This window comes from Sceloporus undulatus, chromosome 3 (assembly GCF_019175285.1).
Source record: "Sceloporus undulatus isolate JIND9_A2432 ecotype Alabama chromosome 3, SceUnd_v1.1, whole genome shotgun sequence".
NCBI lineage: Eukaryota > Metazoa > Chordata > Lepidosauria > Squamata > Phrynosomatidae > Sceloporus > Sceloporus undulatus.
This window is the reverse complement of record NC_056524.1, coordinates 100,672,832-100,695,806: the sequence shown is the minus strand read 5'-3', so window position 1 is coordinate 100,695,806 and position 22,975 is coordinate 100,672,832. Positions and strand designations below refer to the sequence as shown.

At 38.3% G+C, this 22,975-nt stretch overlaps 1 protein-coding gene across 5 annotated transcripts in view; it reads left to right on the top strand.

Moving 5' to 3' along the window:
• The window catches only part of REV1 (REV1 DNA directed polymerase), a 49,449-nt gene that overhangs the window by 10,483 nt on the left and 15,991 nt on the right, over nt 1-22,975 (top strand). For 2 of the 5 annotated variants that reach the window (XM_042461096.1, XM_042461095.1), the window contains 7 exons: nt 1,070-1,219; nt 8,199-8,893; nt 11,677-11,784; nt 12,837-12,953; nt 19,742-19,862; nt 21,269-21,397; nt 21,911-22,065. In XM_042461096.1, the coding sequence (XP_042317030.1) occupies nt 1,070-1,219; nt 8,199-8,893; nt 11,677-11,784; nt 12,837-12,953; nt 19,742-19,862; nt 21,269-21,397; nt 21,911-22,065 (1,475 nt within the window). Of the gene's footprint in view, nt 1-1,069; nt 1,220-8,198; nt 8,894-11,676; nt 11,785-12,836; nt 12,954-17,394; nt 17,840-19,741; nt 19,863-21,268; nt 21,398-21,910; nt 22,066-22,975 lie in introns of those variants that run through there. The other 3 variants (XM_042461098.1, XM_042461100.1, XM_042461099.1) reach the window with 3 other exon arrangements.

Genomic DNA, 22,975 nt, shown 5'->3' with positions numbered 1-22,975 from the left:
TTAGGAAAATAAATTCTCTATATACTTGGAACTGTCTCCGTTGTGAGAGATAGGCTTATTCCCTTAGAAACCAACCACATAAATGCTAACAAGTTCTTCATGTTTTTTTAATTGGGTAACATGATATTTCTGTAGCGTTCTTAATTGCAGAAGGTATTGGCACTTCATCCTTAGCCAGGGTTCTTGTTAATGTACAGATTAAAACTAGATGGCAAATACACCACAAAATAGTAAGAGTCAACAATACTATGATTTGCCAGTGCATTTCCCTAGACCATGCATAATTACATTTGTCTTTTACATAACAGGGACTTGGTTGCATTTATGACAACGTAACCCCTTAGGGAACACTTTGGTGTTGCATATGGGTGTTATGGAAGAAGCTACATTTCCTTTCATAATGCAGAATGTAACAAGATATGTTGAAGAGTTATGTTTCACTGAATTTATGTCTGAAAAGATAATAAGAACATCCGTACCTGAAAATAAAGCACTATTTATGAAGATGTTGCACAGAAGCATATAAAGCAAAACAACAACAACAACAAAACCTCTGAAAAGTCTAAAGAGGGCACTTACCCTATATAGAAAGCAGCCTAGGTGAAAGTTACATGATAGTCATGACAAGGCCAGTCAATATAACCTTGTTCTTCCTCCCTCCACTACATAGCTAGAATTACACGAGTAATTAAGTGCCAAAATATGATTTAATAAATACTATTTTCTATAGTTAATTGTGCCCCATTTTCTTGTGTACCAGTATTCAGACTTTCCGAAGCTTATTGTCATGAAGTGATGGAACAGGTGGGTGGGTGCCTGTTGGTCTGCCAGTCCTTGCATTTCTGTAGAGTTTATTGAAATGTACTCAAGTCCTAGCATTGGAATGTCTAATAAATTTCCAATAAATTAATCCGTGAACAAAGGGACTGGAAAGAAGAGAATTAGAAATATGCAGTGGGCAAGCTCTTCCCTTCTGAATTGGAGAAAATGCTTTAAGAACAGGAGAATATGTGTTCCTAGTTACTGTTCCGAAGTTATTGACAGTTAAAATTCTCATATTTTGTTACAGCATAAAAGCTGGAAGGCTCCTTTCATACATTCCATATCAGCTTTACACAAAACAATCAAGTATTCAGAAAGGCCTCAGGTTTAATACCATATGCAAACCTGAAGATCCTATCCCAGGTCCTAGCAATATCTCTGTGGAGCTCAACAGGGTGTAAGTACTTTTCTTGATTTATTAATCATGATTAAGACCTTCCTGACAGTAAGGGCTGTCCGACAGTGGAACACACTCCCTCGGAGTATAGTGGAATCTCCCTCCTTGGAGGTCTTTAAACAGAGGCTGTCGGGGATGCTTTGATTTGGATTTCCTGCATGGCAGGGGGTTGGACTGGATGGCCCTTGCGGTCTCTTCCAACTCTATTATTCTATAATTCTAAGACAGAACAGTTCTAATCGTTTTATGTTCATGGTGTTTTCACAAGTTATATTCTAAAATGGAGTGGACTAAGTTGACTTTAGGCAAAAGAAATATCATTTTTAGTTGAGTTTTCATTTATATTTTATCCTCTAATTAAATGTGCTTCCAAATTGACTCAGCAAAGAAACATTCAAAATAATCATATTTAACAATATAGCCTTGTATCCTGTATTTTAGCTGAGTCCAACCCATGATGTGACTGTTATAATGCTGTTGTAATAAATTCATGTCTAATACTAAGCAGAAGAATTTGGCCTTTGACTCTTCAAAGACAGTTGTGATGAATTATAAAGTGTTTTTCTCTGCCACTGTTTTGTCTTGTTTTTGCCCATTTCTTTGCTGTTTAGTAGCTTTGTGTGATGCTGCTGTGCCAGTTATGGCTATTTCCACCAGCCAGCATTGTAGTATCAGTCAAGGATATTGTTAACACAGTTCTGTTTGTGATCTCTTTGGAATGACAGAGAGCCTAATCCTGTTAATCTGTATACTTTTGTGCTTTTCCCCTTATGCTGTGTTGACAGTTAAGTGGAAAGCAGGGTGGTGGTGGTGGTGGTGGTGGTGGTGGTGGTGGTGGTTGTGGAATGAAGTAAATAACAACAAAAAAATTGTATTGGAACATTCCAATGTATTTATTGCACTATTTAGTGTAATACACAGCCGTTCCAACCTAGGTTTTTATTCTGGTATCGTGTGTGTCTGAAAGATACGATTTTCCACTTAAGGCAACCAAAGCAGTTTACAGTCAGGATAAAAAAACAATCTTCAGCACTGAAATAAAATCATCCAGAGATAGTATGCCAGAAGAAAAAAAAAATATAAATTATCCAGTTAAATTTAACACTTGTTGATATAAAGGATTTAAGATAACAAAAAGATAGAAAGTGGATCAGCCACACCTCCCAGAGCAGTGAGCATGAGAAGCCTAGATGTAGCCGCAGAAAAGACCCTTGTGCAGCTTTGCTAAACACATTTCAGGTACAAGTGGGAAGTGTAACAGAGCAGCTCTAGCATATTGTAAAGGACCGGTAGGATCAGAGAGACATCCTGGTCCAAATTTACTGAGAGCTTTAAAGGTAATCATAAAGACCATAGAATTTAGTCCAGAAACAAAACAGTAACAAGAGTAATTTGAATAGTTATAGGGTACTATGGTTAGAGGATTACACATGACTAAAATACTTGCTGTAGTATTTTGCACCAATTAGTGCTTCAAGGCACATTTAGGCTACAGCAGTGTTACATCATGGCATACTACAGTATTCCAAGCAGGTGGTAATTGAATTATGTGTCAGCTCTAAGCATGAGCACAATTGCCATGCCAGCTCTGGACAAAGGCAGTTTTGACCCGCATCTTAACAGTTGCGGATCCATTAGCAAAGCAGGATCAGGAGCACAGCTTAAGGTGTAATGCTAACTTTAAAGGGTGAGTTCAAACCCATTCAAGATTGGCTGAAACCCTCTTCCATCACCTATAAGGTAATGTGGTTGATATCAAAAGCGGCTGAGGTTTTTGCAAGATGAAGAAGCAGGCTAAGCCTAGGATACTTTCCTTGTGGGTTTAGTTAGAACTTCTGAACACAGCTATAGAATTACTCACATCAATAACAAATAAAGATTCACGTCAAAATTTAAGCATATATGGCCCCATACAGACAGGCCAAAATAAAGCTGCTTTGGCTCACTTTGGAGGTATGTTGTTTCAATTATGCATGCGTCCTAAGAGTCCGGAAGCCACGCCAACGTCACGATCCAGTCCTAAGGACTGGAGCATATTTTTGGCGAAGTTTCCAGACTCTTAGGCGGGGTACAGACCGCCGCCGCCAGTAGGTCCGCGGGGGAGCCGGAGCCTTCACACGGCCCGACTCCCGCGCGGACCGAAAAAGAAGCTCCAAAATGGGGCGCGCTCGCTACGTCACAAGCGGCGCGACGCGTACGGACGCCCAGCGTCCGATACGCAAAGATGGCGCCGGCCATGTAGAAGGGCCGGCACCATCTTGTACGGACGGAGTCCGTACTAGGCCCAGGGGCGTCTATAAGAGACGCCCCTTTTTTAAAATGGGACGTCCGGAGGACGTCCCAAATGGCGGTGCAGAAAGCACCTTAGAACGCATGCATCATTTAAATAGCATACCTTCAAAGTGAGCCGAAGCAGCTTTATTTTGGCCTGTCTGAATGGGGCCTATATAAGAGAGGTGGTTTCTGCACCCTGTTTTCTTTCAGTCACACATAACACACTTGAATATGTACTTAACATTGCCTGATAATGTGACTTTTGTGAGCCCATCTCTTCACAGTTCATGTAGTAAAAGATAATGTATGATGTGGTACCATTGTGTTTGATTTCTTCATCCTTGCTGTACTTCTTTAAGTGTCAGGAAAACCGACCTGAGGAGAAAGTAAACCTCCAAGGTGCTCCAAGAATGATCTATCAGCCAAATGTATTATCAGTCTTAAGGGCTTTCCTTTTGGCAGCTTTGTCTACTTGAATCCATTCATAGGATAACCAAAGCGTTTTCCTCACTATCTCAGTGACATGTTTTGTAGAATTTTGTAGAGATGAGGAGATTGCTTTTTATTTTGACTATGATATGGAGGTAACAAGAAAGGAAACAATGGGAGTATTCTGTTGTTTCTTTACTAACTTCCCCAGTACACTCGTCCCCCGGGTTACGAAATTAATTCGTTCCGGCGCCATTTTCGTAACCCGGAAGTTTTTCGTTAGCCGAATCCCCATAGGCGCTAATGGGGAAAAGCCGCGGCTCCGCCGCGGCTCCATTTTAAAAAGCGCCAGCGTTTTTTCGTAACCCGGGTAAACCTTCGTAACCCGGAAATAATTAATTAATTATTTTTTTTCGTAACCCGGAAATTTCGTATCGCGGCGCGTTCGTATCCCGGGGTACCAGTGTACATATGAAATTCTTCCTCCTTCCCCTATGTCTGTGCCAGAAAATAGAGGAAATTGGGTTCATTCATTTTACACTGATTTGAAAATGTTTCTGATCATCCTGTTTCTTTTGCTAAGCAGAAGCATGTGAGAATCCTTGGGCTGGATGTCCTCCTTACCAGTTTGTTGGGACACTCAATACATGATGAGTTAGCAAGTAGATTTATGAATGCCTTAAGAGTGAAACCAGCTCTTGAATGGATAATTTTCACCTCACCCTCAGTTTGAGCAATAACTAGGGCTAAAAATAAAGCTATATCTTTGTAGATGTGGTTCACTCAGGCATAACAGTTGTTTACTGAAACCAGAGTTGGCCAGCCCAGTTCTACCCATGGTTGATGTAATGTAAATTCAATAAGGCTTTTTGAATTTCACTCTTAATTGGATCATATTTACATGCCAGGTGGTTAATTATTGCAGACCTATTTGTATGTTAATTTAAATTGCTTTCTCTGGGAGTATCCTGATTCTTTTACATTTCAAGACTCAACAGACACTTTAAGATTACAGTCGTCCCTCCCAATTTGCGGAGGATCTGTTCCACCCACCACCCCACCTACTCCCTGTGAATCCGGAAAAACTCCAGTATTCAAGTTGCCATTAATTTCAATGGCAGCGTGCTTATGTGTGTGCTGCTGCATGTGTGCCTCAGACACATGCACCATTTTGTTCCTCCCCGCTTGCCATCTACAAATAGGCGAGACAGACCGTAGACTCCAAAGTCCACAAATTGGGAGGGACGACTGTAATAATGTTACTGTGGCTTACATTGGCGCAATCTATTTTAGCCAACCTTTTTGTTCTGAAATGTTAGTTTGAAGGCATATTTTATGACACAGCTCTAGCTGTACACATGGACAGCAAAATAGAGTTGATTGAAAAGAATAATTGGGGGAAAATGTATATCAGATACACATGCTAAAAAATCAAGTTGTCATAGATCTCTTATAAGAAGCAGAATATTTATCCAGAAGTAAATACTGTATTTTCTGGCATATAAGACTACTTTTTGCCCCAGGAAAATCTTCTCCAAATTCAAGGGTCGTCTTATATGCTGGGTGTTGTCTTATAGGGCAGGTGCTGAAACTTCCAAGGCAGACTGGGGGAATCTGTGGTCGCTGCATATGGTGGGGGGAGTTAAAAAACGGCCATGGCTGCATCCCCACCATATGCAGTGACCATATGAAAGCAGCAAGAGCGGCGCTGTACAAGTACGGTAAAAGAAAATCCACTCACTAGGATTCGTGGAAAGAAATGACTTACGTGGTCCTGATGACGAGGTGAGGGGGTGTCTCACCGGGAAGGTGTAAGTGAAGGGCGGAGCAAGCTGCAGGCAGGACGCCTGGGGTATGGACAAAGAGCCGTGTTTGCACTACCGCTCTGATAGTCTTGCAGACAGGGAGGGCTGGGCAGGCAGGGAGAGCTGACCAATCTAGCCAGGCTTTGTATACAAGTTTTCCTGCTAAGTACCTGCATGTCATAAGCATTTGAATGAAAATTAACATATTGAAATCAAATCTTACATTTTTAAAAATTTTATTTGGTGTGCGTTGGAAGAGGGATAGTCTTATATGGCGAGTATATCCCAAACTCTATATTTTAACTGGAAAAGTTGGGGGTTGTCTTATACGCGCAGTCGTCTTATACGCCGGAAAATACGGTAATTTTACCTTTCCATAGTTTGGCAAAAAATACACATTGTTCAGGAGATGCTTATGAAGAGGAGAGGTAGATTTGCTTTTGTAGTGTGTTAAAATCAGATTATTATTATTATTATTATTATTACTATTACTATTACTATTATTTACTTATACTCCACTCTTCAGCCAAAAGGCTATCAGAGTGGCTTACAAATTGTTCATTAGACATTTCCCTGTCTCAGACTTACAATCTAAAGAGACAAGACACAAAAGGAGAAGGGGATGGCAGTGGGGAAGGGGAAAAGTCCAGCAGATCTCTCCCTCTGATGCCTGGACCATGGCAGATGGACTGGAGGGAGGGCCCTTCTTTTTATTCTGATTAGGCCCGATTAGAGTAGGGCAGGCGTTGAGCCTATCTTCTCTTTCCCTCAGAGGCCAGGATGGAGTCAGATGCCTTGTGGGAGGGCTCAGAGTCTTTAGGGGATATTTTTTTATTTTGAAAAAAATCTTAGGCTGTCTGTAGAATAGTGATTACATTGTTTGTTTGTTTGTTTGTTTGTTTGTTTGTAGAACTTTTGTCCTCTAATATGTTTTGGACTTCAGCTCCCATATTTCCTGACTGTTGGCCCAGCTGGCTTGGGTTTCTGGGAGCTGAAATCCAAAACAGCTGGAGAACAAAAGTTTGGGGATAACTGTTATAGAATATCAAAATTCAAGGTTTTTGCTAGTGGTTTGCTAGTGGTTTACAACAACAACAAAAAACCTAGATTTGAATAACTAGAACAATCTATTGAAAATGTTCAGTTCAGATTCTTGTTGTATTTTAATTTTAAACATGATTCTCGGCCTTTTGGCTAATATCAAGTGTAATGCAGTAAATATATTTGTTTTTCTGGTTTGATAATGAAATTTAATACTTTTAGCTGAGTCCTTCTTCTTCCTTTATATAATGCTATTGCCGTCAGTCTTAGAGGATTCTCTTGCTAGAGAGATTTAGCAATAAACTTATACCATCCAGTTGTGTCTAATCAATAGAGGCATATTAATAAAAAAGACTGATGTAGTGTACACATGCATCTTGATAGATTTTGTCCCAGTTGTTGAACAACATTTCAAATTCAAAATTTATGAATATGCTGGAATGAAAGGAATTTCTAATGGACATGTGTTACCCAGTTTGTCTTCTCAGGCTGCATCTACACTGCAGAAATAATTCAGTTTTACACCACTTTAACTGCCATGCTGTGGAATTCTGGGTTTTGCAGTTTATTGTGGAACTAGAGCTCTGAGACAGAGAAAGCTAAATATCTCACAAAACTACAGTTCCCAGAATTCCATAGCATTGAGCTTTGGCAGTTAAAAGTGGTGTACAAGTGTATTATTTCTGCAATGCAGATGCGGCCTGAGTCTCTTCAGGAAAGAATTAATAAATAATAATAATAATAATAATAATAATAAAACTTTATTTATATCCCACCTGCTATGGTTAGGACTGAGACAGTTTACAGTAAAAGCAATCTGATACATAGTAAAATACCAATGCACGATAACTCCAAATTATACCCTCCCCCTTTTAAAATAGCAATTAAATCACATATACATTAAAAAGAATACACTAAAATCAAGAATACATTAAATCCTGGTACACACGAGTGCTTTGTGGCGTGGCAGCAACAATATTAGGGTTCTGGAATGTGCACCAACCGCATGCTCCCGAACCCTAATACGTACGGACGTCAGCATCATGGCAACCTCCCATCCATACGGGGGCTGCCATGATGGCTCCACCACCATACAGCGACCAGACATTGCTGACAGGAAATTCTGTCATGGCGGCCCTCCTTCCTGCTTCCAGCATCGCAAAAAAAAAGCTGCTCTAGGCAGCTCTTTTTTTGCTGAATGTCTGTGCTGCAGCATGGGGATGCTGCAGCACAGACACGGGGCAAAGATGGACGGCACAGAGCCATCCATCTGTACTGCCCCTTAGTCAACAAACGCAACTTATAGGACACTCCCATAAATGCCTAAATAAGTCCTGGCCAGATACATACAGGATTATGTCTAAAATGTGAAAAAAAGAAAATAATTCTCTTCTAATGTATTTTTGTATTATGGTTTTTTTCTGATGTAGAAATTGTCTAGTACAGAAGCATGAAACCGAGAATGAAGTCAAAGCCAATGGAGTGAGTAAATTGAACAAGGAAGATGAGGCTGAAGACATGGGATTCATGGACTTGGACCAAGCCTTTTCTGGGAACAAACAGAATGGAATTCATCCTAGCGAAAGTATTTCTATTTTTAATGGACATGGTTCCAATAGTGCCTTAAAGACACAGGATAACATGGTGCATTCTGGGAACAACATTACAACCAGATTGTCACCAGGTCCTGTGCAGGAAGAGGAAAGGATTGAAATAAGTGACTTTAGAAACTCAATGCCACATTTGCAACAAAGCAACAAAAATTCAGAACTTTTACGGAATATGCATAGGACTATGACTAACTCATCTTTTTCATCTTTGCACAGTAATATTAAAATAAATGGTGCTCACCACTCTACCGTTCAGGGGCCTTCAAGCACAAAAAGCACTATTCCAGCACCTGCTCCTAGTAAGGTAGATTCATCACCTCTGCCCAGATCTTTGAACTGCAATTCTATTTCTGACTTTTACTCTCATTCGAGATTGCATCATATATCTACCTGGAAGTGTGAATTTACAGAGTTTGTCAACACACTGCAGAGACAAAGTAGTGCTGTATTCCCAGGAAGAGAAAAGTTAAAAAAATTGAAAGCAGCACAATCTACAGTTAACAAAACTGACTCATGTAAGTTGTCTTTTTTATGATTATATGAAAGCAGAATTTGAATTGCTAATTTTTAAAAGGAATTAGTTACGTTATTCATTACTAGTCATCCAACTGTCATTGCTTGTTATTGTAGTACAAAACATAATTACTTGGTAGTACCATATTGCTATTACTATTGTGTTGAAAAGTACAGGTACTTGCTTCCTAATTCCCCCATCTCAGATGTGCAGAGAAGTACACTCTCTTCCTCTAAATTCTCCCTTAGCTCGCACCAGCGCAGCCAGTCTAGGTGCATGTTCTGTGCCACTGCTTGGAGCAGCCAGTCTAGCAAGGTGTTTCCTTGTTCGTCCATGCACTCACACTGACTTTCTTTTTTTGGTGGTGGGAGCAGCAATCTTTTTCAATTGTGAAGCATAGAGAAATACAAAAAGTACAGGACAAGTTATTTTAAAAATGAAGATTTCCTAAAAATAAAGATTGCCAACTAGATCACTAGTATAGCTCATGTTTTCAGTGTGTATCCTTTTCCTTTTTCTTCCTCCTTACTACTGGCTCCTCAGTAGGTGCACACCACACAAAGAATTTTTGCATAGGCAGCCACCCATGTGATCCTTCTTTTCCTCCAGTTTCTCATACTGAGTCAGAATAGACACAGTGGCAAGTAACAAGCAAAATCCCAATTATGTTACACTGAAAGGTATAGGCACTTAGGCATAGAAAAAGGGTAACTCACTGCTAGAGTGACTCATTCCAAGTTAACACATTACTTCCAAGCTCTTACAAGATGGTTGTCATTTTTGCTATTAAGTTAAACAGTTTATATTTTAACTGGCTGTATTTCCAGTGTACAGTATTGTTCTACAAAATCATTTGCCAGACTAAAACATAGTATGTGTCTTGTGTCAAAGTTAAGGATGCCTGTGGGTGAGCCTTTTCCAGGTTGCAGAAGGTGATATGCTGCTTCTCTTTCCTTTTGATTATACACCCCTGTGAAATACTTTTTCCTTTCAGGTAAAAGATATGGGTTTGAATCTTGCTGATTAATCCAAAACAGAGTAGCTGCATTGCTGAATTGTGAGCACACTGGTTAATCTCATTCAGTGGTTCTACTCTTCTTGGAATAAGCAACAGAATTCAAGCCATGATATCTCATTTCTAAACCTCTCTGGAATCATAGGTTTTAAAGTACATTGCAGTTTATATCAGAATGTTTCAAGAGGTATGCGATACGCTTAAAATCCTTTTTCTTTTCTCATTTTGAAAATAAAATGTCATTCATGCTTCCATTCATTGTGTGAGGATTAGGGATGTGTAAAATTTCTGTTACTTCTTACTTACCCTTAAGGTGAGCACTGTAGATTTGTGGTGACAAATCTGAGCAAAAGGTGGAAGACATCTGACATGAATGGATTCTTTTTTGAAACTGGGCGATTTCTGGTAGCTTCTAGTCCATGATTGTGCCATAGTAGCAGATGCTACCTTCCTAAAGAGTAAAAGTTATTTTTATAGACTTTTCAAATTTATATTTCAAAAAAGGAAAGAATATAAATACCTAGGGTCATAAGCAGATATACTGTGGTCCGACACCTGAATCCACATCTGTATGAATTGTTCTTTGTTAAGTTTACTTTTTACATTAAGTTTTCAAAGAGCAAAATTAATACTTCCACATCAGATTGGCATTGGTGTTGGCTAAACTGAAAACATTTGAGTAAAGAACAGTTATACATAACTGACTGTTCATTGAGTGTTATATTGAGTACCCAGTATATTGTATATTGAGTACCCAGTAATACCTGATGAATACTTGATGTGTGCCTTTAACTGTATAGAGTAATGTAATACTCAGTTAACCATCAGCTATGGATAACTGTTCTTTACAACATAACTGTGCTTTGTCAGAGTCCCAAGAACTGTCACAGTAGTTCTGTTTTTTATCACTTGTAAAAAAAAAAAGAGTACATTAATTCTTCTGTCTCTTCAAAAATACCTGACGAATGCCTTTTAATGCATTACAGATAAAACAGCTCAATAAAATCATGCTGGAAGATTGCTGCAGAGCAGGGTTGGGCCAGTAGTAAGCACCCCTCCTAAGAATCAGGGCTGTGGGAATGCTGTTGGACATTTTTCGGTGTTTGGCGGCCATTTACATACCCTGCTATCTGTTCCAAGCCTACACAGGCCTTGTTTCCCTTCTTCCCCTCTAGGATCCAGTCTCAGAGAGCAGGTACTGGTGACCAGAGCTTCTCTCAGGATATGTTTTAGCAGGTCCAGAGAACTTGCTTCTGAGTACTGATGACTAGAATGTCTCTCAGGGAGGCATTCTAGGATTTAGTCATAGAGAGGCCAGCTTGATGGGAAAATACTAAAGGTGAAGTTTGTTCAGAGGCTTCCCAAAGCAGCAATTTGACCAGTAGCACCCCCAGAGATTTTGGGGAGCCCTGCTGGCCACTAGAGATGAAATGAAATGTTTGGCTTCTCCATATTTGGAAGGACTGGGAAGCCTTGGGTGGGCCACAAGCAACCTGTAGACCGTACTATTCACATCCAATATAGAATTTGTATTTATCTTTTATTTAAGTGTGTAATAATTGTTTCTGTATTGTGTCACACATCTTTGAACCTGAAAAATAGCTTACCTCCTTAAACTGTAGGCCACAGTTGGACTACTGTACAATGTTCATATCTTAATGGCAGTTTAAATAGTTGTGAACAAAGACTGGAGTGATATACTCAAAGAGAAGCAAAAACAATATGAGCATTATTTAGCCTTGAATAAATTTTCCCTTTGACTATTTTAGATAATATCTCCATTTTGAACACAACCAGGCACCAGAGCTGTATAATGCATGTGGATATGGACTGCTTCTTTGTATCAGTGGGTATTCGAGATAGACCAGATCTGAAAGGTTAGTATTCATCAGGAAATAAACACCTATTTGTCAAATGTAAACCTGTTATCATTGAAACTTTTAATCTAAAAGCCTTTGCAATAGCCTGTGATGGAAATATTACCAGATTTCTGCCATTTTCCCCACTATATTTAAAGGACACAGATAAGAGATTACATTTGAATTTTGCACTTAAAGAACAGGGCACCTATTACCTTTAGTTATGAAAAAACTAAAATGTCCTTTGTTTCTCTTTCAGTGCCCATATTTCTCTTTCAGTAACAGTAATAATCCAAGATGATCATATCCAAGCCTGGGGCCAGAGTAAAATTCAAGTACAGATGTAGTGATTCTCTAATGTTGGCCATCCGTGTATTTTAGATTGTAATCCCATATTCTGAGGCAGATGGTGGTTAAAGACTAAAAGAGTACAGAAAGATGACAACCATTGGTCTGTAGTGATAATTGTCTGTCTAGGGATGTGCGTTTTAAGAATTGGTCGTAACCTCTTCAAGAACAGTGCACAAATCCCATTTCAGTCCATCTTACTGTTTTACTGTCATCTTTAGCCTTATAACACAAAACGGCCAACTATCAAGAAAGCAAGTGTTCAGCCTTGCTTCTGGAAGTGTATTTTGAGTCAAATATTAAATATTAACCTTCATATAACCAAATATTGTAGTTTTCATCCTTGAGAATTGGAAAGACTGAACCAGTGATTCCAAAACTTTAGTCCTCAAGCCATTTTGAACTTTAGCTTCCTGAAGCCCCAGACAGCATGGACAATAGTCAGGAATTCTGGAAGCTGAAGTACAAAACACATGGAAGGCCAGAGTATGGGTATTGTTGAATTTAAGTGTTTCCCTTTTATATATGTGTTAGTGTATATGCATTGCTGAGAAAATTCAGCTTCTTGATCATGTTTCGTCAGTAATACTCATTACAATTGTATCAGTATCAGTCAAGAATTCTAGTTCAGGATGTCTAGTGTTAAGTGAGTTGAAATATTGCTTGCAATTTATTGTTGAATTGTAGTTCAGGTTGACTTACACTCTGATTATGTTTCACAGGGAAGCCAGTGGCTGTCACAAGTAACAGAGGATCAGGAAAAGCATTGCTTCGTCCTGGTGCAAACCCACAACTGGAAAGGCAATATTACCAGAATAAATTAATGAATGGCAAAGCAGGTACAAATCTGCAATTTCTTGAAATTGCAAAACTAAACCTTGTTATTGTTACGAGCTGTAATTTGTAACAGTCCTGTTAGTTTTGTAGCACTACAGTGATAATTTCAAATGAAAGATGCGTGTTGCATGTATTTAATGTATTGTGTGTTATATCACCATCTTGCTGCATGTGATAAGAATTCTATTCAGAAGAAACGTGGTAGATGAAGAAGCATTTTAAATAAAACTTTTGTTAATAAATATATGAAAGATTCTTCTTATATGTTGAAATGTGTCCCCTTTGTCAACTTGCATTGGAGAGATTGTCATGCTTCACACAATCACAACTCTTTCTCATGATAGCAGTATAGTTGGTGGTTCTTAGGGCATAAAAATGCATGGGTGTGGTGTGGTGTGATTGTCAGTGTGGATATCAATTATGTCCTTTACAATTTTTTAAAAATAATTACTAAATATAGCAGTGATTCTTTGAGTTATCTTCAGTCAAAGTGTGAAGTGATATTCCTGTTGAGGTGACTTTTGTTGTTACTATGTGTGAACTCCAGCATGTGTTGGATTAGGCAAGAAGGTTTTGAAAATTAGTATCAGTACTAGAATCTATGGGGAACATGCATTTTGAATACTGTTTTTACTTCTGTTTATTCTATCCCAAAAAAAAAAGATGTCTTGCAACTGAAGACATTGCATATTAAAAACAAAATCAAGGGGAAAACTGAAGTCATAGGAACATTTTTGTTCAAAAACATCAAAAGGGAAGGTGATGAAAGAAGCAGAGGAACATGATAGAGGCATATACAAGTATGAACCATGTCAAACAAAGATAGTGAGAATAGAGCTTTCTTGATGATGTAGAAGGCAGTCACTGCAATTGACTGGCAGAAAATCTAGAACAAATACTTTCTCCCTATTGGTAACGTTTTTGTTGATGTTGCTGCCAGACAACCACTAGTTTAGATGGATTCAACAGAGCATTAGCTAGATTCCTGGAGGATATGTCTGTCAATAGCTATTAGCCAGGACAGTACAGTGTTCAAGGACAACATTCTTCTGAATACCAGACATGAGGGACAGGCTGTTTGGGTCATCTTTTGGCTTCATATCCTACAAATTTGTCGAAGACATCTGGTTAGTTGTTGCTGAAAATGGAATGCTTGATTAAACAACCCCTTGGTCTGATCTAGATTACTGTCCTTGGCCCGAAACAGACAGGCCAAAGGGGCTACTGTTGGGCCGGGTTGGGGGTGTGGCATTTACATGATGCACACCACCAATGCGGCTGGAAGCCTCTTCAAGCCCATCCCAACCTGGAAGAGCTGGGTCAAAAAGAAACAGACAAAACCCACTCCTTTTTGGCAGCTGGTTCAGTACCAGGGTGGCAGCCCAGACTGGAACCATGGTTTCGCAGCAATTGGGGTGGGAGCGGCCTCTTGCCATTCCCTTTGCCCTGTCTATTTAAGGCCCTTGTCTTCTTAAACTATGTGGTCTTGTACTTTTGTTTTGGGCAGGGAAATGGACACTGGATTGTACAGTGTATGATACCAAGGAAATAATACATTCATGCCTTTTTTCTTTTGTTATATTTACTGTCTTCAGTTTTTTTGGTTTTTGTTTCTTTGTTTTATAATTTAAAAAGCAGCCCATGGAACAAGATCTGAAGTTAATCTAAGCAAACATTTTCATTTCTTCTCAGTGTAATACACATTTAGTCAGGATATAGAATGTGTGTCAGCTGTAATTAGCTCCCAAGGTTACTTATAGTGATTAAAATCCATCAAAACCACAGTATGAAAGGATAGATGGGTGACTCTTCTGTCCCCTCACAATGTCAGGCAAAGGAGTAGCAGGTGGTCTCACAGGCTGGGTGATTCAATAGATGTGCCACCTTACTGAAGGAGCCATTCTGCTTTGCAGATAATGTGGTATTTTATTTGGTTCTCACACTTATGAGTGTACCCAGTGTGAACCTTTTAAAAGAACCAAGATGGCATCGTCCCATAGACCCACTTAAAATTATAACCCCCATCAGCAAGGTTATGCCAAATTAGAATTATTTCTGGATTAATCCATTTATATTGAATGCTGAATAGATACCCCTATTTGACCTTCTCATAATTACATCTGATATCAGAGTTGAAAATAAAGGAACACAAAGAATTAAGAATATAAATGATGTTCTCATTCTTATTCTGTTCACCTTTTGAGAAGATTTGAAGTCATTTTTAAATGACTTTTCATAGTATTTTGGAAGTGGGGTTTATTTGACCTGTTAAATTGAACAAATATACCTTAAAGAACAAATGTGATTGCTCTGAGAGAAACTAATATTAGTTTTGTAGTATTGATCTAACTATATTTACTTGAAGTTCTGTATATTGCACAAGTGGGGAAACTGTGGCCCTCCAGATGTTGTTGGGATGGAACATGTTAGCCCTAGCTAACATAAGCAATGATGTGGAGCCTGCAGTTCAACAACATCTGGAGTTTGACAGGATTCACAATTCCCCATCCTAGGGGTATTTGTTAGCACATTGTGTGTGCTACAACATGGTCTGTACAGTGTTCTTCAATGAACATTGTCATATATCTCCCCACAAAAGGAAAAATATGTGCTTGTCACATTTTAGCTCTTCTACGTAGCTAGTAGTATTTATACTCATATTTTAAATGGCTGATCTCTGGACAGTGCTGAGGATCAATCCACAAATACCAAGCTATCCCCACGCAGCCTGGAAACAGAGTCAGGAGTTACATAATCTTTAGAATCTTCTTATTAGTTTTAGGTGCCCTCTATCAGATCTACTTCTGGTATGGTGAAAAAATCTAAAATGTGAGGTCTTGTTTTATAGGAACTTCCAAGACTTGTATAGTTCTGCTCTTTCTTCTTTTATAATTGACCCTTTTCCATCTTAGTGAACTACAGTACTTTCATAGAAACATTTTTCTTGTAGGTAACTGGGTGTTTTAGGTGAATTAATACACTTTAGTGTGTGGAACAAAATGATATACTTGGTATTTTGTCCTGAAAGCCCCAAACTTCTTATGTACCTCTTTTTTATTTTCCTCTCTCCCTTGCTCATATGAGGGATAGAATTTGTTTTGCATTAATTAGTGATGTGCTTCTTAATGTAGCAGTGGGCACTGTGGTGGGCACTGTTGATCCCATCCTGTACTACTGTGCCTTTGAAAATAAATTATTGGGCATTATATGCCCATGTTGCCACACTTACAGTATAAACATCTATGAGCATTCATTGTAGACAATGGGAGACAATAATCTGCAAACAGAACAACATCTTTCGTTGCACATAGCAGAAAATAAAACTACCCTTCTAAATTAGACCTATTATTCTTTACCTTGTCAAACCTACATGGTTTTTACATTTAGCAGGTCCATTGCCGGTAGGGAATGCACAACTTGATACATAATTTTTAATTTGCACTTTACAATAGTATGTTGACTTGCAGATCATTTGGTTAGCAAACAAATAAAATGAATAATTTTTCAACCCTTGGAAGGAGAAAGCAAATGTTGCTAATATTTGATTTAAGGATGGGAGTTAGAGTCATCATGTATATAATGTATATATACATTATGTATATATATTATCCAATATGAGAGATCTCCTCCTCCTCCCCCAGTAATAGTTCTAGATAGATAGTTGTGGAAGTGAGTAGAAAATAGATAGAACTCCATACTGGTTCTTTCTGTTCTAGTAATCTATATGAAAATTATAAATATTGCCTGTCAGAACAAAATCTAATCCAGGTGTATACATACAACTAACTAGGCTCGCCCGTGGAACAAATAGTGTATGTTCAATACCACCACGGTGGCTCTACTCTTGCTCCCCATGAACTGCTAAACATGGTAATCTAGGGATCTATGAGTCTCTTAGCATGACCAGATATAGATGCCTACAACTTCAGCCCCATCTCTTACAAAATGCATGCTCACTGATAATTGTTTCTGCTTTTGTTGTCTCTTTTACTCAACAGTTTTTAGGAGAATCTTGGATCTCTTATAGAATTGATCTTTAATTTTTTATTCATCTACAGTTGTGCTACTTTGCATTTGCTATTATTCTTATTTTATATCTCCAATTTGGAGTATTCCTAGAGAGTACATAATTACTGCTCTATTGAGAAAACTTGCCTGACTGCAAGAAAGATTAAATTATCCATGCACAAAGAATAGAGTGGGTCCTCTCTTCTCATCTGCCAACACTCTCAATATGAATATTTTTAGGCTTCCTTTTCCTCAACTCCAGTATCTTCAGTTTTCAATCTAAAGAACAACAGATTTTTATCTTCATTTTAGAAACAGATTTATTCTCAGCGATTTCTTTTTCACAGACTTGGGTCCTGACCTCTGCTTTCTCCATCCGTTGCTCCACATTCACCATACGCCTGTCTAGTTTCCCAACATTTGATGAGAGGTTCTCTGCCTTGCCTTCCAATGAGGACAATGTGTCTTTCATTGTCCTGAATTTACATGAAGTGACTTCATCAGCATAAGGGGCATCTGCTGTGCTGCACTGTGGAGGAGCCCATCGAATTCATGAAGATAGACAAGATGATGACATCATCTAATGCCAGGGCAGAGGAACATATGGATTTAAAGACGCTGTCCTTGTTGTTCAGGGCATAATTTGTCCTAATTTGCAGTTCCAAGTGTCTTTGGTAACTTGAATGAGCCCATCTAAATGACAACAATGAACTGTCAAGATAGAAGATTTCAGCATTCAGTTTCCACCTCATCCACTACATTCTTTGACCTGATAATCATTTATGCAAAGACTGCATCATAATTCTTTTCTGTTACTTGCTAACATGATTCAGCAGTACACCTTTCAGTGTACATTACTGGAAAGGCAGAGCTGTTTCTGGTATATACACTATACTGCACAAACAATTCCAAGTTACTATACTCCTCCTTGAAAGCAAGTATTAGCACATTAGCATAGGTCTCCAGTCCTCCCTCTAAACATTTGGATATGTTATTTCATCTGTAAAATATTTCTAACAAAATATAATAATAACAGAGAGTTTATGCATGCTTCTAATAATACTCAGGTAACATGAATGTGCTTAATGTGTCTCAAACAGACCTTGGTTTGGCTTTGTATACTGTAGATCTGTACCATATGTTTCACTCATAGCTGGTGCATATTTATTTGGTAAGGACCAATTCTGCAACATAATTTTGCCTGATTGGCTAAGTAGATTAGCTAAAGGCATGCATTTTCTTGTGTTGTAATCTGAAATGCCAATTTTTTCTATAAAAGCAATGCCCAAAAGAAAGTTGGTGTATACAGAGTAATATATATAAGAGATGTTTTGAGTATCAGAGGAAAGTGTTTAGTTGAGTGAACTAGGTATTGTTCACTCATTCTCCTGTTTCCATATTTCTGTTTTAATAAGTGGTAACTAGAAATATCAGGATGTGGTGGCTGACCCTGGTGCTGGCTGCCTCCGGCCAATGGGGCTCTGAGAAAGCCAGGGCCAGGACAGAAGCTTGGGTTTCAGAGCCCAGAGGCTCAATCGCAGGTGCTAGGCCTGGTGACGGTGCTCTGAGACTCAACCTTGGCTCCAGCCCCATCCCTAGATGACTGGGCAGCGGACTCCACCCTCGAAGTCAAGCCAGGGCAAAGCAGAAGGAAGGAAGCAGGGTGGGGGGAGGAGGGAAGAGGGAGGGGACAGGGGGCTAGGGCCATTTGTCCCATTGTTTATAGTGGTGGTGCTGCCGCAGGGCTGCATCACCATGAAAGACAATGGGACTTGAGCATCCGTGGATTTTGGTATCTGTGGGACAGTCCGGAACAGATCCCCCACTGATATCAAGGGCCCACTGTATAGTTATATAACTATAATTATAAATCCATGGTGGCAAACCTATGCACACACGCCAGAGATGGCACATGAAGCCATTTTTCAGGGCACGTGGGAATGTTCCAGCCAGCAAACATGCACCTGAGCAACTTGGGAGTAAACAAGGTTGTAGCAGCTGGGGGGAGGGGGGTGGAGAGGAAAAAATGGCAATGGGATGTGCTGCCTTACTGTAAACTGGGCATAGGATGGGGCAGTGATGCCACTCACTGATTTAATTTAAACCACTAATTGAATTTATTTCATCTACATATTTTAATGTAATTTTTAATCTATGTATATTTACTCTTTAAAAAATGAAAAAAGTGCATTTTCTAATACGTGACTTTAATTGGAGGTTGACATCCATAGCAGCTGCAGATAGCCCCTGATATAAAAAAATATTTGAATTTTTCTTTCACTTATTAACAGTCGCTATGGAACTTAGACTGAAAATATATTATCATTTTTATTTTTACTTATATCCTGCCTTCTTTCCCTGAAACTGAGAGTTAAGGCAGTTTATGACTGCTTTCATAGAGTTAATTGTTTATGATTCATACTCCATTTTGTTGTTTGATACAATTATACCATGTGTTTATGTGTCTTCAAGTCACCTGTTGACTTATGGGCAACCTCATTCATAGGCAAAGAATACTCATAAATGGGTTTGCCAATTTCTTCCTCAGAAATATAAACCACAACACCTGGTATTCATTGGCGGTCTCCCATCCAGGTTCTAACCAGGGCTGACCCTGCTTAGTTTTCAAGACCAAATAGGATCTGGAGCCATTAGGAAATTTAGGTTAATGACAGACTACTGCATAATCTAAAAGAATAATTTCTAAAGTACATTTTAGTAACACAGTATATTTAGATTGCAAACCATTAACTTGTTTAAAATACTTTTTTTTTTCCACCAGAGATTGATGAATTAGACTCAGCAGATGAAGATAATACAGATGCTACACAAGTGAATGGAGTTGACTTTGATCTCTGTATATCATCAATGGCTGAGATTGCATCTTGCAGTTACGAAGCCAGGTAAGAGGAAACTACAGTATATTTCTTATTTCTCATATTGGTCACTGGAGGCTGCTGGATGTTTTTTCTTTTATTACCTGCATGATTTGTCTCTCTCATGCCTAGGAACGGATGAAAAGAAAGAGGGGGAGCAGTTTTTGTGTGTTTTTAAATTACACTACTACTGCTGTAGATCTTAAGCAGATGGTAGCCTTGTTCACTTATATTGCTGGCATACCCTTCAATATGAAATCTGATACGCTTTGTTTTCATATTTAAACTTCCTTTGACTTAGCCGTGATGACCCATTCATACTTGTTCTTTCCCTTTTCTCTGGTTTATCCTATCTTTATCTTTATCTTGTATACATGCGTAATAATTTTAGGAGAGCCAGTGTGGTGTAGTGGTTTGGCTACTGGGCTATGACTGGAGACCAGGATTTGAATTCTCACTTGGACATGGCAATCTTGGGCAGGTCACATACTCTCAGTCTCAAAGGAAGGCAAAAGCAAACCCCCTCTAAACAAATGTTGCCAAGAAAACCCCATGCTTGGTTCAGGTAATGACCTGAAGACATGCAATCCAGTTGAAGAAGAGTGTTCATCCCTGTTGTGCATTTTAAAGTCAACGTTCAAATTGATTTTTAGGGTAATTTGTATTAGGATTTCTGTGTAAAACATTTTGAACTAGCATATGAAATTCTCATAGCAGTTGATTTGAAATTGTGGCTTTATAATCATGTTTTAACTTTCCCCCCTTTAATTTGAACTGTACTTTTTATTTAGTATTATTGTGCATACTTTGACTCTCATTACAGAGGCAGAATTTTAAAAAATTGTGGGCAATCTCCTTTCCTTATATAATAGTGCAATTATAATTCAAAGATGCACTGTCATCAGGAGGTTAGGATTAGGCACAAATCTCCTCTGCTGTAGAAACGTCATTCTTTCAACAAATCTTGAGAAACAGAACTGGCTCTGCTAGCTATGATCTGCTATCAGAAGAGCCAGAAATGGAGTGGAGAAATCCTCAGGATGATGGAGAAACTGGATTATGCCATATCCAATATTTCCCCAATTTAAGGACAGGCAAAATACCAGCACAAAATTAGACCAGGATAAGTGTGGTCCTACATAGTTTTGAACGTCTGTACTTTTAGGAGGTTTTGGATTCATACACCTTCACCTGGCCTAGTGTGTGTCTAGTGGGACCTTGGGCATTTTAAAATTGTACTCTTAAGTTTTTGCAAGATGGGAAAAAACATGGTAGTACAGAGCTGAGGTCCAATTTTGTCACAAGTTTACATTGTTACCAGAGGTTAATTCCATAAAACTGGTATCTTATCTTTTTGCTGTGCTACCAAGCAAGTGCATAAAGTGATTTCTAAGTTCAACATTTTTAAATGTTTATGTTGCTCTTTGTTTTAGGCAAGCTGGTATAAAGAATGGAATGTTCTTTGGACAAGCAAAACGGTTGTGTCCAAGTCTTCAAGCTGTCTGCTATGACTTTCAGGCATATAAAGAAGTTGCACAAACCATGTATGAAACTCTGGCAAGGTAAATATCATAAGAATTACTGAAGAATTTAAGGAAAACCTTTCTGTCGTGATCTCAGATATGCCTCCAAACTTTATCATGAACATGTATTTCTAGTGTAGCTTATAGTATTTTGTGAGTTTACCTTTAAACTGTTCTCTTGTAATACTGCATATTTTAGATGCAAAACCTTCATAGATTCAGATTTCTCAGTATTGCATTCTACTGCTCCTTGTCCTGCAAATTCCAAACAAGGTGCTTGAAAACAAGGAGGGGTTTTAAAAAACAGCTTGTAAAAGGCTGAAAAATAAAAAAACAAAACTTCAAGCGGACATCAGAAATCCTGTGCCCCCAGAAAAGAAGATAGTACTAACTATAATTTTGGTACTCTCATTGTTGTATTTAAGTGACATGAATTGGAATTGAAAAGAATAGGGGTAATTATAATAGGGAAGCTTTACTTGCTATGTGTATGTTTTTAACCTGATGATGAGTTGTTGGTTCTCTTTCACTTTCTTTACTTTGCATTGGTAGTTACACTCATAATATTGAAGCAGTCAGTTGTGATGAAGCACTAGTAGATGTCACTGAAATCCTTGCAGAGACTGGATTGACACCTGAAGAGATAGCAGATGTTATCCGTTCTGAAATTAAAAACAAGACTAAGTGTCCTGCTTCCATAGGAATAGGTTAGTAAATTGTCTGGAAATATAGATATATAATTATGTAAGATGAATTACTAAATGGAGAAAATAGCAGATAATAACAACAGAGCAAGAGGCTTACACTCTTGGATTGACCTTTCATAAGATTTGGCACCCATTTATTGAATACATCCAGCAAGATTTAAGTCTCTAGACATCCTCCAATTTTAGCTAAATTTTTATGGAAAGATGTCTTTCAGGATACCTGAATACACCTTTTTTCTCTATAATTTTCAGGGCCTCATCTGGGTTATTGTTTTTATTTATTGTTGTTTTGATGTACTATTTGTTGTCAAGTTTTGTTTTAGAATGTATTAATAAATTTTAATTAAAAAAGATGAATTACTAAATGAGAATTATGTAAAATTGAAACAGTCAATTAAAGAACAACATTAAAATAACTGGTATCTTTATCTCCTAGTAAAGAGAGTTAGACTATATGGTCTCTTCCAACTCTATTATTCTATTGTTCTATCTAGGAAATTTGTCATGTCTCTTTCTAGCTGGACTTTGTTATGATAAAAGCAGGTCAGCAAAATCCCTGCTGACCTCCATACGTTCACCTTAACAGAGTATACCCTGATAACATATAACACATATAATATATATATATATATATATATATATATAAAACATATAACCTGTTTACAAGACTGAGAATAGCAGAAAAACCCATGAGATCTATAAATATTCTAAACTGAATATGTAGATGTCAGGAGGAGTGTGAATGGCATGGGGAATCCAGCTGATCCACACTATCCATTGCATTTGAGTGTAACATGTCAAAATGCTCATCCTTCAGTACTGGCATAAATTGTATGGTTCATACTGGTTAAAAATAAAAAGTTAATCACATTTGAGCCTGAAAATCGCTGCTAGCTGGGATTGTAACACC